We start from the raw sequence: 15,041 nt of genomic DNA, 5'->3' as shown, positions 1-15,041 counted from the left end.
TAGAGGTGGTGGTATGTGAGGAGGTGGTGGTATGTGAGGAGGAAGAGGAGGAACAGGGTGCTGAGGACTTGTAGCCTTGTCCTTTGATGGCTTCTTGGTAAAAGGTTTTCCGCTTGGTAGAAGGCACTGACTCATCTTTGCAATAAAATGGTCAGTCTCTGGATAGAAATGGATCAGTTTGTTTTAGAAGGAGTCTCTCCTGCATGGTCTCCAAAATAGAATTAACAACACAGGGTTTGGCTTATGCTCAGCAAGGCCACGCCACTATAGCAATTAACAATTCAAGAATGCCAGTACTGCACCTTTCCTTTACTTTTGACGAGCAATGAATCAAAAAACTGCCCTCAAACGCTTTTTCAGTTTGACTGAATCAAAAACTTTATTAATATCGGTTTACATCAATTTTTTCTCAAAATCTTCCAAGTTATAAATACTTCATTGTATTACAAAACCACCTTCAACCCATCTAAACTGCCCTTGGACACCCATTTGAAAAAATACACTTTACACTCTCTCACTCATCAACAGACTCTCACATGTCACACATACTGTGTCTGATTCACATTTCAATTACACTAATTCCCACATTCATACACCACTTCGACCTCTCATCCTAAAACAAAAACAAAAAGACAAAAAAAGAAAACCCGCCCTGGGGAACCTCAGATTAGTTTCTCTGACAAAGTACACACATTTTTCTTTTACAACAAAAACAACAACGTCTAGAAAAACAAGGCCATCAGCTATTTTAGAAACAATTTCAAATCCTAAACTGAGTCCAACTTTTTGATTGGCCTAACACGATATCTTGGTCTACGCGTTTCGAATCCCGCTTTTTGTGAGGATTCTCCTCAGGACCAAACAATTTCTGAAAGACACAAAAAGAATAGTCCTATCTTACTATAAACACTCTCAAAAGCATCTCCATTGTCTCACACACACTCTGCAGCACTTCACATCTTACCTTCGATCAGTCAATGAAAGGCGTCGGTGTCTCTCTATGAAATAGTCTGTGGAGAAAATGAATGTATTGAATGAACCTAAAGGATCCTGAAAAAGTTCTTGAACCAGAGCGCTGTTATACAAGTTTGAACCCGATGACAGAGAGAAAACAATCCAACAATGGAGTTGATGCCAGTGCGCACTATTACCAAGAAAAGGTGACACCTTATCTCACCGCTTGAAAGACTACTTTGAAGAAAAACAACTTGCATATATCCGGACCCAACACTACATGGCAAGAGTACGCAAAGCATGTGTATCTACAGCCACACATTCCTCGAACATACAGTTCCTGCTGCTGGCTACAGCCACTACTGCCACCATGTCCTCTGGAGCCATGAAAGAACTGTGTGGGGTGTAATAGGCTGAAAGGGATGCCTTCTGTGATAAGTACTGCCTAGCGAGTACTCTTGAATTTCGGATATCGTTGGTAGAATGAAAGGGCTGGTGACAACGTGTACTGACTTTTCCTTCAAAAAAGCATGGAAACTTCAAATGGCATAACTTCAGGGATGACGGGATATTCACAGAAAATCCTGTGGCAGGCATCCATGCATGACGTCCGAACACTATTCTAGTGCCCATGGTGAGACCCCACCCAATCTGTTGAGGCAGACTGTCATCATAGATTCTCTGCACAAATGCATTTACAAACTCTTTAGAAATGGCTTGCCAGACCTCACTGGCCACATCCTAGAGGGCGGATGTGTAGCACCTTAACAGACACACTGCGTTTAGGATCCTCAATGTCAAACTGACAGAGGAGAAAACACTCTTACCAAACACGTCAATGTGATTTGAATGTTTTGCCCGATGGAGCCTTGAGAAACACATAATGGCTGACCCTGCTGTTGGAAGCCTTAACCATCAAGCTTTCCAGGGTCGGCCGTTGGGTTAGAAATACTGGGTCCTGGGAGGAGGCCTATGTCGCCTCAGTTTATAGAGACTCACTGGCAGAGCAAGGCACGGTTTAGGCCCGGTCATTATCAAAGCAATAGTTTCAACTACCACCTCAAAAGAAACAATATCCTTTGTAGTGGGTAACAGTGGGGAGTCCAATTCTGTTTTAGGGGAATTATCCAGGTCACTAGCATTTCATAAATCTATAAATAGGATATCAATATGAGGGGGGAGTAAATTGTCCACCTCTGCATCATCATGTGGAATGTGTTTTGAAGGCCCCATACTTTGGTAGAACTGGTGCTAAAGTAGTGGCACTGCTGAAGGGAATCTGACTGGGGCTGCAGCAAATCAATGGAGCCCGAAAGGTGATGAGGTGGCACTAGGAACCATCCAAATGTGTTGCTACATGGTCTCTTTGAAGGCCTACCCTTGCGGCATTCTCACCAATTGCCCAGCAAACTTGGAAGTCCTGCCTAGAAATGGGCTCTTAGCCAATTCCTTATAGTGCAGACTAAGCAAATTCACTTGCGAAGCATGAAGGAAATTAATCCCACTTGGACTTTCAGCATTTTTCATGAAACTTAGTATTTACTTAGTCTTCAACTACTGGAGGGCATTGTCAGAGCATGGCTTGGAGTGGAAACAGGCCCATAATTTGGACAAGCAGCAGACCTGAGTGTGATCAGCTTGGTTTCTGATGCCTATTGTTGTACAGATTAGCCTGACGCTACCTGGTGGCATTTTGATGCATTTATCCCAGGAATTAGTTCCATCATGCTGGAACCTGGGAACCTGAAACACCATTAGGTGGATCTGTGATAGACAACTGCTTCCTTTAGAAAAGGCAAAGTTTAAAGTCTGCCGTGATTGGGGGAGACATTTCGCTAGCAGACTCATCAATAAAGAGACTCTTACGGTCATTAAGACATCTACAAAAAGTTTGAGAGCAGAGTTCTGGATCCACGTCGAATGGCACCACATATCAGCTCCGGGGAAAAACACTTTATGGATCCAATCTGAAGCTTGTGAGAATTCAAAAAGGTGAGGAATCTATGGTTAGAAGCATCCATCGGACAAAACTGGACCAAAGAGGGATGGTCTGAGTCTCTCCTTAATACTGGTTTTACAGATAAGGAATACTGTTCCCTCAAGTCCTGGAAACAGTTTGGGGCAGCTCTTTTTCATATTTTATTTTCTTGATGCACTGCAGAGACATCCTTTGTGCAATGCGATTACTCTTACAGCAGTTAGTGATGATGAGCCAAGATAGTGCGCTTTACAAATACACATAACATGATGCTGGCTCCATGCAGGAGTACCCTAAAACATGAGCACAATGAAGTATAAAGACTGTGCACCTGACTGTCATCAGCCTCTTTGAAGAGGCACTCAGGAAAAGACAAAAGGGCACGCTCTGCCTAGGAACCACTTTAGTGTTAACAGAATTGCTGACTCATCCCTACTCCCTACTACGCACCAAATGGTAGTGCCCAGGAAGGACCAATCAGCAATCCCTTGTTGAAAGGTCCTTGTAGAGTTTGAGGGTAGTCATGTATCCATCCTTACAGCTTCAGTCTGAGGCTCCTCCTTAAACCTCCAGGAATATAGGTAATACATTTACAGTCTGAGGATGCTGTATCCCATCCTTCATCTTATGCTATGTCAAACTAGGGACAAAACAGATCAAGCTGGTCTGTTGAAATGTTTTTTACCACAACACAGAGTTATGACATCATGCATACTGTACACACCTCAAAGTACACACAGAATGTCAGTGCAATGGTCTGGGTGTTATATCCAAGTGGAACTTTGAACAAGTGGGGCTGGAAGACACTTCACTCCACCTGAACCAGAAAAAAGGTCTATTCAGTATTATCAATCCACAGAAATCAGTATTATCTTCACTTGATGTCAACCAACCAGGAAATAGACAGTAGCCCCTTGTCATTAAAGAGGAAACGGCTGATGCACCTCCTCTAGGTCACAGAACAGGTTGTGGATCTTGGAACAACCATGGACAGGCTGAATCATCAGAGCATACACTTGACAAGCAGGTCGGCTGAGCCAACAAAGAGTCAGGATCTGGCTTTCACATTTAGTCAGTTCACTCGGGGCAGGGTGTACACACATTCCTGTCCTAACACAGGTTAGTTAATTATTTATTATTTTACAATCACCAGCTGCACCAACCTGGAAGACAGAAGAAACTCTGTGGATTCCAGCTTTAGCAGTTTGCAGTAGTCCCATCCAAGTCTCCACTTTGCGCATGATGGGGGACGCCAACAGGCTATCCACTGTTGCCCGCTTCTTGTGATCTGGCTCCAGCATGGCAGTCAGGATAGTCAGGAGCTCTGGAGAAAGGTCTGGAATTGAAGAAAAATTAACTGGTGAGCAGAGAAGTTGACAAGGATACTAACCTCAGGATGTTCAAGCAGGGCAGTTTCTCTCTCAGAATCTGACTGATTCCAGAGCTACTATTATTTTTAATGGAAAGCCCACCTGCCTCATATTCAATGATATTTTAGGGGAATGCATCAAGGAATATTAAATGGCTGGTCACCACGTGGGTGTTACATGGGTAGGAACATGTTACTTACCAGTATGCATCTGTTCTTGGCATGTAGGGCTGCTGACATTCATATCTGTGCATAGATCGCCGCCTAGTGTTGGGTCCGGATGATTGCACTTTGTTGTCCTGGAAGAGTCTTCGAAGTATCACGAGATAGGTGACTCCTCATCTGGACTACAGTGCGCATGGGCATCTTCTCCATTCTCAGATTGTTTTTCGCCATTGTGGCAGAGATGGAGATAGTAATGTAAGAGATGGCCATGCAAAAGATAATGCTGCAGCTGCGACAGGCACCGGGGAGGAGGGCGGGCGATATGAATGTCAGCAGCCCTACATGTCAAGAACAGATGCATACTGGTAAGTAGCATCTTCCGTTCGAGGCATGTGGGCTGCTGAATTCATATCTGTGCATAGACTGTATAGCAGTATCTCCTCTAGCGGTGGTTACCTGTGCCAGCTGCAGCAGATTGGAAAAGAGTTTTTGAGGACAGCTTGGCCTACAGCAGCTTGCTGCTTTGCTTGCACGTCTAAACAGTAGTGTTTTGTGAAAGTGTCTATGGTAGTCCATGTGGCTGCCCTACATAGGTCTTCAAGAGGAATATTCCTGAGGAAAGCCATGGATGCCCCCATTTTCCTTGTAGAGTGTGCTCTTGGGGGGACGGTTAAAGTGCGTTTGGCTTTTTGATAGCATATCTGAATGCATTTAACTATCCATCTGGCTATTCCTGACTTTGATATTGGATTCCCTTTCTGTTGTGGTGAAAAAGCAACAAATAATTGCTTTGTCTTCCTAAATGATTTAGTTCTGTCCACATAGTAAAGCAGAGCTCTCTTTACATCCAGTGTGTGTAGGGCTCTTTCAGCTACTGACTGGATTTAGAAAGAACACTGGCAGTTCTATTGATTGATTAATATGGAAATTTGATACGACTTTTGGCATAAACATAGGGTTTGTTCTAAGAACAACCCGTTCGGCATGTACTTGCATGAAAGGTTCTTCAATGGTTAGCGCTTGTAATTCGCTAACTCACCTGAGTGAGGTAATAGCAATCAAGAAAATCACCTTCCACGTTAAGAATTGCAGTTCACATGAGTGTAGAGGTTCGAAAGGAGGTCCCATAAGTCTGGTTAGTACTATATTTAAATTCCAGACTGGGGAAGGAGGGTGTCTTGGAGGGATCACCCTTTTAGGACCCTCCATAAAAGCCTTGATTGCTGGTACTCTAAACAGTGAAAGGTATTGCCTGTTCTGAAGGTATGCTGCTATAGCAGCTAGGTGTAGCCTTATTGAAGAGTATGCTAGGTTGCATCTTTGAAGATGCAGCAGGTAACATAATGTTTTGTATGGAAGCATCTAATGGGTTGATTTGGTTATTGTTGCAGTAAATAAAAAAATCTTTTCCATTTAGCTGCATAGCATGCTCTAGTAGTTGGCCGTCTTGCCTCCTTGATAATGTTCATGCAATCAGGAGGCAAGTTAAGGTATCCGAACTCTTAAGACTTCAGGACCCAGATCGCTAGGTTCATCTGATTGGGATCTGGGTGCCTGATTTCTCCATGGTTCTGAGTTAGAAGATGGGGTGCAAGGCACAGCCTTCGATGAGGAACTACTGAAAGCTCCAGGAACGTTGTGTACCATGGTTGTCTCGCCCATGTGGGAGCAACTAGGATTAGCGTGAGTGACTGCTGCCGCAGTTTGCGTGCCACCAGCGGAATCAGCGGTGCTGGGGGAAAAGCGTATGCAAATCTGCCTGACCAGTTCACCCATATCGCATTGCCCTGTGACAATGGATGTGGGAACCTGGCGGCAAAGTACTGGCATTTGGAGTTTTCTTTTGTGGCAAACAGGTCTATTTCTGGGTGACCCCACTCTTTGAAGAATGGCTGGAGAACTTGGGGGTGAATTACCCATTCGTGTAGTTGTTGGCTGTGCCTGCTGAGCAGGTCTGCTATCTGATCGTCTTTCCCTGGAAGGTGTTCTGCTAGGAGAAAGATGTCTTTTGGAATTGCCCACTACCATATGCTCTGTGCCAAGTGGGACAGCTGTGGAGAGTGTGTTCCTCCCGGTTTCCTGGATATAGTACATTGCGGTCAGGTTGTCCGTCCGGATCAACACAGTCTTGCCGTACAAGTATTTCTGGAATGCTTTCAGGGCTAGGAATATCGCTAACAACTCTAGTTGGTTGATATGCAGTTTCTTTTGTTTGGTTGTCCAGAGCCCTTGTACTGTGTAGTGAAGGAGGTGGGCTCCCCAGCTTGTCAGTGATGCGTCCGCTGTTAGTACTAGTTGTGGAACCGGCTCTTGGAACAGTCGCCCCTTGGAAAGGTTTTGTGGGTTCCACCACTGCAGAGAGCTGTGAGCGAGACTGTCTACCAACACTAGGTCTTTTAGTTGTCCTTGAGCCTGGTTCCATTGCCGTGCTAGGCATTCCTGCAATGGACGCATTTGAAGTCTGGCATGGGGACAATGAATATGCAGGAGGCCATCATGCCTATGAGCTGCATGAAGACTCGAGCTGGCAGAGAGTGTTGTGGCAGGAATTTGCAAATGAACATCTGCATGCTGGCTATCCTCGCTGAATTTGGGTATGCCTTTGCCACTGAGGTATTTATAGTGGCTCCCAGATATTGTTGTATGTGGGACGGTTGCAGATGCGATTTTGGGTAGTTTATCGAGAAGCCTAGGCCGTGTAGCAGCTGTAGTGTTTGGGACGTATTTTCTGCACATTGTTGGTACGATTTTGCTTGTATTAGCCAATCGTCCAGATACGGGAACACATGAATGTGTGGTCTCCTGAGATGTGTCGCTAAGCATTTTGTAAACACTCTTGGAGCTGTGGTTACCCCGAAGGGCAAGACCTTGAATTGGTAGTGTTGACCTTCTATTGTGAACCGGAGATATTTTCTGTGAGCTGGATGGATATGTGAAAATACGCGTCCTTGAGGTCCAATGTTTCTAGGAAGTATCCTTGCTGTAGTAATGGGAGCACTTGCTGTAGTGTGATCATATGGAAGTGCTCCAACAGTATGTATTGATTTAGGGGTCTGAGGTCCAATATTGGTCTGAGGGAACCGTCTTTCTTGGGAATAAGGAAGTATAGGGAATATACTCCTGTCCCTTGATGTTGGAAAGGGACTGGCTCTATGGCCTCATTTTCCAGCATGCATTTCACCTCTTGTTGCAGCAGGGTGATGTGTTCTTTGGACATAGGACAGTGTCTGGGTGGTATGTTTGTGGGGGTAGAAGTGAGTTCCAGGCAATAACCATACTGGATAATTTGTCTCACCCACCTGTCCGTGGTAATTGCATTCCAGACAGGTAGGAATTGTTGGGGTCTGCCTCCGACCGGTGTTAGGTGGTCCGGAGGTAGCGTGATTAAGTCACTGTTTTGTGGCAGTGGAGGCTCTGGTGTTATTGCCTCCACGTCCTCTTCCCTTATTATTTCCCCTATAACCTCCTCTGTTGGAGTTTTTGGTAAAGGAACTTTGTGTGTTGCCTTTGTATGATGAGGACGTTTGTGAACTATTGCCTCGTTTAGCTGCCCTGTATGAGGAGCGTCGAAAGGAACTTCTGTGTTGCTGAAACTGCAATGCTCCCATTGACTTTGCGGTTTGTGTCCTTTTTCATTTTATCTAAAATGGTGTCGACAGCAGGGCCAAAAGGAAGTCTTGGTTGACTGGCTGATTAAGGATAGTGGAGTGCACCTCATTTTTAAAGCCTGAAATACACAGCCATGCATGTTTCCTTAGTAAAACACTAGTGTTAATCGACCTGGCTTGGGTGTCTGCTGCATCCAGCGCACATTTGATGGAGGCGTGTGATGAACTTTCCCTCCTGTATGAGGTCATCAGCTTGGGCTTTAAAAGGCTCAGGTAGGTGTTGCATTAAGCTTTCAAGCTGGTCGTAGTGTGCTCTGTCGTAACGAGCTAGCAGAGCTTGTGTATTGGCAATCCTCCATGAATTGGAGGCCTGTGCTGCTACCCGTTTACCTGAGGCTTCTAGTATCTTTGATTCTTTATCGGGGGGAGGGGCTTCCCCCGTTGTCTGCGAGTTAGCCCTTTTACGTGCATTAACAACTTCTAGTGAGTCTGATGGTAACTGCCCTCTGATGTAGGTGGAGTCTGTAGGGGCTGCTCTATACTTTTTTTCAATCCTAGGATTGATTACCCATGCCCTGGCTGTATCCTTAAATATGTCAGGTGCGTGCTTTAACACTCCCTTTAGCATAGGAAGTGTTCTTACACTTTTTTCTGAGTTAGGGAAGGTATCAAATAAGAAGTCTTCCTGTACAGGGTCATTATGCATATCTACATTGTGGTATTGTGCTGCCCGGTCTATCAATTGGTTGAAGACAATGGTGTCATCAGTAGGTGAAGGCTTAGTTGGATAAGAGGAGACATCAGGGATGGGATGGGTGTTATAAGGGTCAGTTGGCTCCTCCCATGGTTCATTTTGTGGCTCAGGATCCTGTGGATAATCATACTCAGGCTGAGGATCCTCCCCTGTGTTCCCCTCATTGTCCCTATAGTGAGAAGGAGAGTAAGGAGGAAAAGTAGTAGTAGGCATGATGGGATAGAATGGAAAGAAGGGTCTAGATGGAGAAGTCCCAAAATCCTTTTTTAGTGGAATAGGTGAATGAGAGTCAGTGTCCAGTGGCCTCTACTTTCTGTGCAGGATTGTCACTTTACCAGTCTCTGGATTAATGTATATTTTTGCCTGGACGTCTGCTGGGGATGGAAGAGTTCTTCCTCCACTGTACTTGGTTGTGACTTTTTTGGGTCGCCAACACACTCTGCTTCGACGACTTTTGGTGGCTTAGTGCTTTTCTTCGGCTTGGCGAGTGTTTTTGGCTCGACCGGGTCTTTCGGTTCGGCGCGTTTTTTGTGCTAGACAGGCTTTTTAGGTTGACTTGTCCTTTCCAGAGTCGATGGTCTTTTTAGGATCAACTGGTGTTTCAGGAGCACTGGTCTTCGGGTCGATAGCCTTCTCCGGCCGGATTATAGGCTTCGATACGGCACCTTTCCCGTCAGCGACCTCTTTGGTTCGGCGACTTGGCACAGCCGGCCTTTTCGGGTCGACGTCCTTTTTCGTGTCGGCGCTTCTTGGCTTGGCGTCCTTTTTGGGCTCGACGGCCTGTTTTGGGTCGGCGCACTTTGGTTCGACGACCTTTTTCGGGTCGACTGTTTTCTTGGGGTTGACGCCTTTAGGCTGCACGGCCTTCTTCGGCTTGACGGTGTTTTTTGGATCGACGCCATTAGGTTGTACGTTTTTCTTGGGGGTCGACGACTTTTTTAGGCTCTGGAACCTTCTTTGGGATCGCGGTACTTGGCCCTGGGGTCTCAGAAGGTTTCGGTGCAGAGCCGGATGGCGGGGCTGGCAAATGTTTGTTTGGATCTTGGCTAAGGCCTTTTGGCGATGCCTCGACCGGAGCCTTTGGTAACGGGGTCATTGGTGTCGGGGGCAGTGTACTCCCGATTTGCCCCGGTGGGATCTTGTCATCGGAGTCCGAGTAGTCAGACGGTGACGATCTCTAGGTTCGAATCTGGAGCTTCTTGAAGTTCTTGGTCATCATCGAAGATGTTGTCCGGTTCCGGTGCCTGTCGCTGCATCTCTTGCCTAGCGGCTCGTCTATTCCGTATGGTTTTCTTCGACCGAAACTGGGCGCAGGCTGGGCAGGTTTCTTCCTTTTGGTCTGGAGAAAGGCACTTGTTGCATACTTGATGCTTGTCAGTATGCGGGAACTTGGAGTGGCATTGAGAGCATCTTTTAAACAGGCTTCTTTCCATCGACAGCAGGCCCACGTGGCGTCGAAAAGGGCCAACGGCCCGCGTTCAAATGCCTTTTGGCCTGTATAAAAGTTTTGTTTCGATTCTGAAGTTGGAGTGTAGGAATAACATCCGAACCCAATGGCGGAAAAAACAATCTGAGGAGGGAGAAGATGCCCATGCGCACTGTCGTCCAGGGGAGGAGTCACCTATCTCGTGATACTTCGAAGACTCTTCCAGGACAACAAAGTGCAATCATCCGGAACCAACACTAGGCGGCAATCTATGCACAGATATGAATTCAGCAGCCCACATGCCTCGAACAAAATGTTTTGTTTTCAAGGTGGTGACTTGGATCAAGGACTGCTGGATCTTCAAGGAATCTTAACCATTGCTGCAAAATTCAGTAACTCATCTAAATAACACAGATTCACATGCAATAAGGACAAGAAGACATACAATGCTCAGCTAAGATATGTCCATGAATAACTATTCTGCTGACCCATAGGAGACGCAGCGAGCATAGCTGTGGGGAAGAACAGCAGAGTTGTTCAGCATGGACCTTAAAACGAAGATTAAGAGCCAACAACGTGCAGGAGTAGCAAATGTGCCGAGTAATCTTTCTCCCTTTCATTGTTTCCATGACAGTCGGACAGTCCTTTCAGAGGTTAAAAGCCTCAGGAAGAACTGTGACCCAGGATGGATTGTAACGGTCGTCTGAAGGACCACTTTACCATAATATATATAAATAAAAATATGTGAGAGAGAGAGAGACAGAGACACAGAGACACAGAGACACAGAGACACAGAGACACAGAGACACAGAGACACAGAGACACAGAGAGACAGAGAGACAGAGAGACAGAGAGACAGAGAGAGAGAGAGAGTCTCTGCGGCTGTCATGTGTGACCAACTGCCAAAGTTGGTATTGTCTGAGCCTCACTGCCTCATCCCATATGCCAGCCTGCCACTGCGCAGGAAGCGAGGGATGCTCTAGACACCCTGATGTTGATAGAGTGGATTTTGTTAGCTATTGACCAATTGCCAACAGACAAGACACTTGAGATGGATGGGCTACCACACAATTTCTATACGACCTTTAAAAGGACACTCGCTTCCAAGATTTTAGCACACGTCCAACATGCATTCGAAGCAGGATCTCTCCCAGACTCAACATGTGAATATAAAATTCTGGGTAAAGTAACGGTGAACAGATTGCAGTGCTACGTGGGGTACCTGGTGCACAAGGACCAGAATGGGGTTATCCCCAACCGGAGTACCCATATTAACTTACCAAGTCTCTTCATGGTGAAGGAAAAGGGCTCCTGCAGCAGCCCTGAAGATGAGGATTGCCTTCCTCGATATATAAAAGGTGTTCGATACTCTGGGGTGGCCTTACTTATTTGTAGTATGGGACAAACAGGGACATCAGGCCAGGATCTTGCAGTGGATAAGACTACTTTATAAACCCCCGGTGGTGTTGGACTAAAAACAAAATGCTTTTGCCGAATCCTCTATGCACTGTAAGACATAAGTTAGCATTTGCCGCATTTCGTGTCTGCCTCAGCGAACAGCAGCTGCCAATGTATTCCCCGTGCGTGCATTTCTCCAAGGTTGAGTTTTGCTGTGCTAATGAATAGACCGTTCTTCTGATTGCCTACCTTTCTGACTAGATAGGCCTGCTCCCAACCCTTAGAGCGGTGAGAGCAGGCTGAGTAACCTAGACTGCAAGATAATGTGTGCCCGGTCCCAGGATTGCAACCCATCCTTTGGTATCTCCTTTGTTCACCAGCTACTAACTAGAAAATTCCAGTTTGGGCATGTCTTTAGGAGTATTGGAAATGTACTTTATGCATGGCCATGTTGACTGAAGTCAGTCCCTCTGCAGCAATCTAAGGAGGCTGGTCAGACCGGACTTCACTCGAGTGTACTTTCAATAAATGTCTTTGGTTTGTATTCTCTACTGCCGGACCGGCTCTTCATTTGTATGGAAGGCTGAGAGGTGTTCGCGAGTGACTCAAGTGACCTTAAACGGGCAACTTCCTTCAGTTGGCGCCCAAATAGGGACTCCATCGGGTGACCCATCCTTGCCTGTGGACGGGTGAGGAGGTCGTGGCCACGTCGGGTCGGACGGGGGATCCCTGCACAAGACAGTCTTGTACTCGCAGCTGCCCTGTCTGTCGGATAGGGCGCTGCCTCGTCCAGTGACCATCCCGACTGGGTCCTGAACAGCAAAACCCTTGGATATGACCGTTTGGTACGAAGAGTCGGCAGTGGAGAATAACTTCGTTTGACTTGAGGTGAGTTTGCTTTGGTTCTTTGTGGATATGGCACCATTTTGATTTGTCTGTCTTTGGACAAGCGCTTGAACTGGTTTGAGTTCTTAATGAACATGGTACCATGTTTGATTTGTATTTGATAAATTTGAGAACGGACTTTGATAAAGGTATTTGCAAATATCTGCTTGGCATAAATAGTGAGTTTGTTTTCTTTTGAAAATGCAGTGTATTAGCCGGTTTCTGTGCTTAGGCTGTCGTTGTTGTTCTGCTGATGCTTGTTTGGAAGAAAGTCAGCTAGCGCCTCCGGATGGCACCCCAAATTTCGACATGTACGTAAAACATGGCATTGGCCCGATTAGGTTTAGTACAGTATGGCACAAATATACAAGGGACAATGCAGACTTGCAGAGGCCGTTGACTGGCACCTTTGATGAACAGAAAATTAATTTCTTACACGAGAAGTTGTTTGCAAGAAGGAGCAGGCAGTCTATGTTCGATTCTCTCAGAACATGGCAAAAGGAGGCTAAACAGACTAATGAAAGCAGAAAACGAGGCTCGGGATGGGAGAATGCAGACAGTGACTCAGAAAGCTGTAGCACATGATAGAGAAAAGATAGAAAAAGGAATAGAGTGTGCTGATAGGAGGTTACAGTTACAATGTGAAAAGTCTTATGTTGCTCGAGAAGAAAAACGTTTGTGGAGGAATTATTAGATGCCTACCTCCACCTCCATATGCCCTGCAGAGAATATACCTGGACGTGCCGCAGCTACATCCACCTGTTTCTTCTGCCTCTGCTGCTCTTGTTTCTTCTGCTACTGACCAAGCTGTCTTGGCCTCTGCGCCTCCTGTCCTTTCTTTGTCCTCGCCTTCTGCGACGACACGGACTGCTAGCCTCCCCACTACACCTATTGTTTCAGCATCCCTCTCTCAAACCCCTTACACTTGCACCGCAGCCGGCGGTAACGTTGGTGCAAGTTACCCCTGTTGCTACTCCTTCCCTGCTCCTCCATTCACAGACGTTACTAAGCAGCAGAACACCAGTACGGGGACTGGGCGACTTCTAGGGAACGATTGGGACGGATATTGATACGATCGGATGTGGGAGATGAAGAGAAAAAGGTGGTGGCTAATCAGGCTGCGCAGTGGGCTCGTAACCCCATTTATAGTGTGGAAGATGTGTGGAGTGTGATGAAAGATTATGAGCCATTTGTGCAGCAGCATGCCCTCAACCACATGTCAGCGACTTTGATTGGACTGTGGACACAGTGTTTCAATGATGTAGCACCCCAGAATATTTATGATATTAGGGACTACCTCTATCTATGTGGCTGGTATGCCACCCAGTGAGGTTTTCGGTAATTTGTCAACGCTGGTCGCTTATAGGAGTAGGCTGCTTGGAAAAAGCCTGAAGTCAGTATCCCAGTTTCCGATGAAGGAAGTCCATCCCATATACCACCCTGAAATACCAGAGCTACGGAACCAGCAAAATGTTATTAGAGGCCCGGTTCCAAGAACAGTGGGTTTACACTCCATGGAAAAGGAGTGAAGTTGTATCGCTTAAGACACAGTTACCTGACCCTAGGAAAAATCCGATAGCATATTAGAAACAATTGACTGAGGCTGCCTCTCCGATGGTCATGACTCTTATGGATATTGAAATGTTTTTTGACTTGTTGGCCCCCCCCGTAGATATTTGGAGGCAAGTGCTCACACAATATGTTGCATAATTTGGGGGTACCTGGGATCAAATACAAACATGGGATCAGGAGAGGTAGCCCAGTGAAAAGCCTAGAGCGGAGATACTTGCTTTGCCAGGCCATATTATTACCGATATGCATTCGCTCATCGCACCTAGAATGGTGGATTGGGAAAAGCTCTGTTTGTCATCAGAAGAAAGACGAGAATGTATCAGACTTTCACTCTATTCGAAGGTGTATTTTTAGACTACAGTGGGCAAGATTTGCCTGTTGATGGAGGTGTCAGGTTGTTTGTTAAAAGGTTTGTGTCAAATTTGCTCCCAGAGATCACGACTTGGTTGCAGGCGCTGAAAGTACTTGGTCCACATCCTCTTCCTCTGTTATTTTTATTTTGAACATGGCACAGTATTATGAGCATAGGGAAAATGAGAACAAGGAGGAGACGGAGTACAAGCATAAAGACTGGAAGACAAAGTTGTTGCTGCAGTAGGCTTCTAGGGGGAATGGTAGAGGAAGCGGTGGTTCAGACAGACAGCTTCCTCGTACCAGCCGGAATACTACGCCTGTAGGCCCAAATCAGTGTGCGTATTGTAAGTAGGAGGGACACTGGCGTAGCGAGTATCCAGTGTTGTTGCAGAAAGTTGCGGCCCCTAGAGGACGAGGTTCTCGTGGCAGGGACGTGGCGCTAGTGGACAGGACAGAGCCCAGCATGGTGCAGCCTCACAGGATCATCCAAATAGTAACCACTTCGATGACAGCATGGGCAGTCAGAACTATCACGACGACTATGATATGGACGATGTGACAGGGATGTACCACAGATA

General features: G+C 46.2%; 1 protein-coding gene across 1 annotated transcript in view; it reads right to left on the bottom strand.

The window, feature by feature from the left end:
• PKMYT1 (protein kinase, membrane associated tyrosine/threonine 1) overlaps nucleotides 1-15,041 on the bottom strand; it is a 387,797-nt gene that overhangs the window by 214,655 nt on the left and 158,101 nt on the right. Inside the window, exon 5 of the mRNA XM_086931706.1 lies at nucleotides 4,096-4,268. Coding sequence (XP_086787832.1) covers nucleotides 4,096-4,268 — 173 coding nt within the window. The remainder of the gene's footprint in view (nucleotides 1-4,095; nucleotides 4,269-15,041) is intronic.

Source organism: Lissotriton vulgaris, chromosome 7, assembly GCF_964263255.1.
Source record: "Lissotriton vulgaris chromosome 7, aLisVul1.2, whole genome shotgun sequence".
NCBI classification, from domain to species: Eukaryota; Metazoa; Chordata; class Amphibia; order Caudata; family Salamandridae; genus Lissotriton; species Lissotriton vulgaris.
This window is presented reverse-complemented; position numbering and strand designations above follow the sequence as displayed.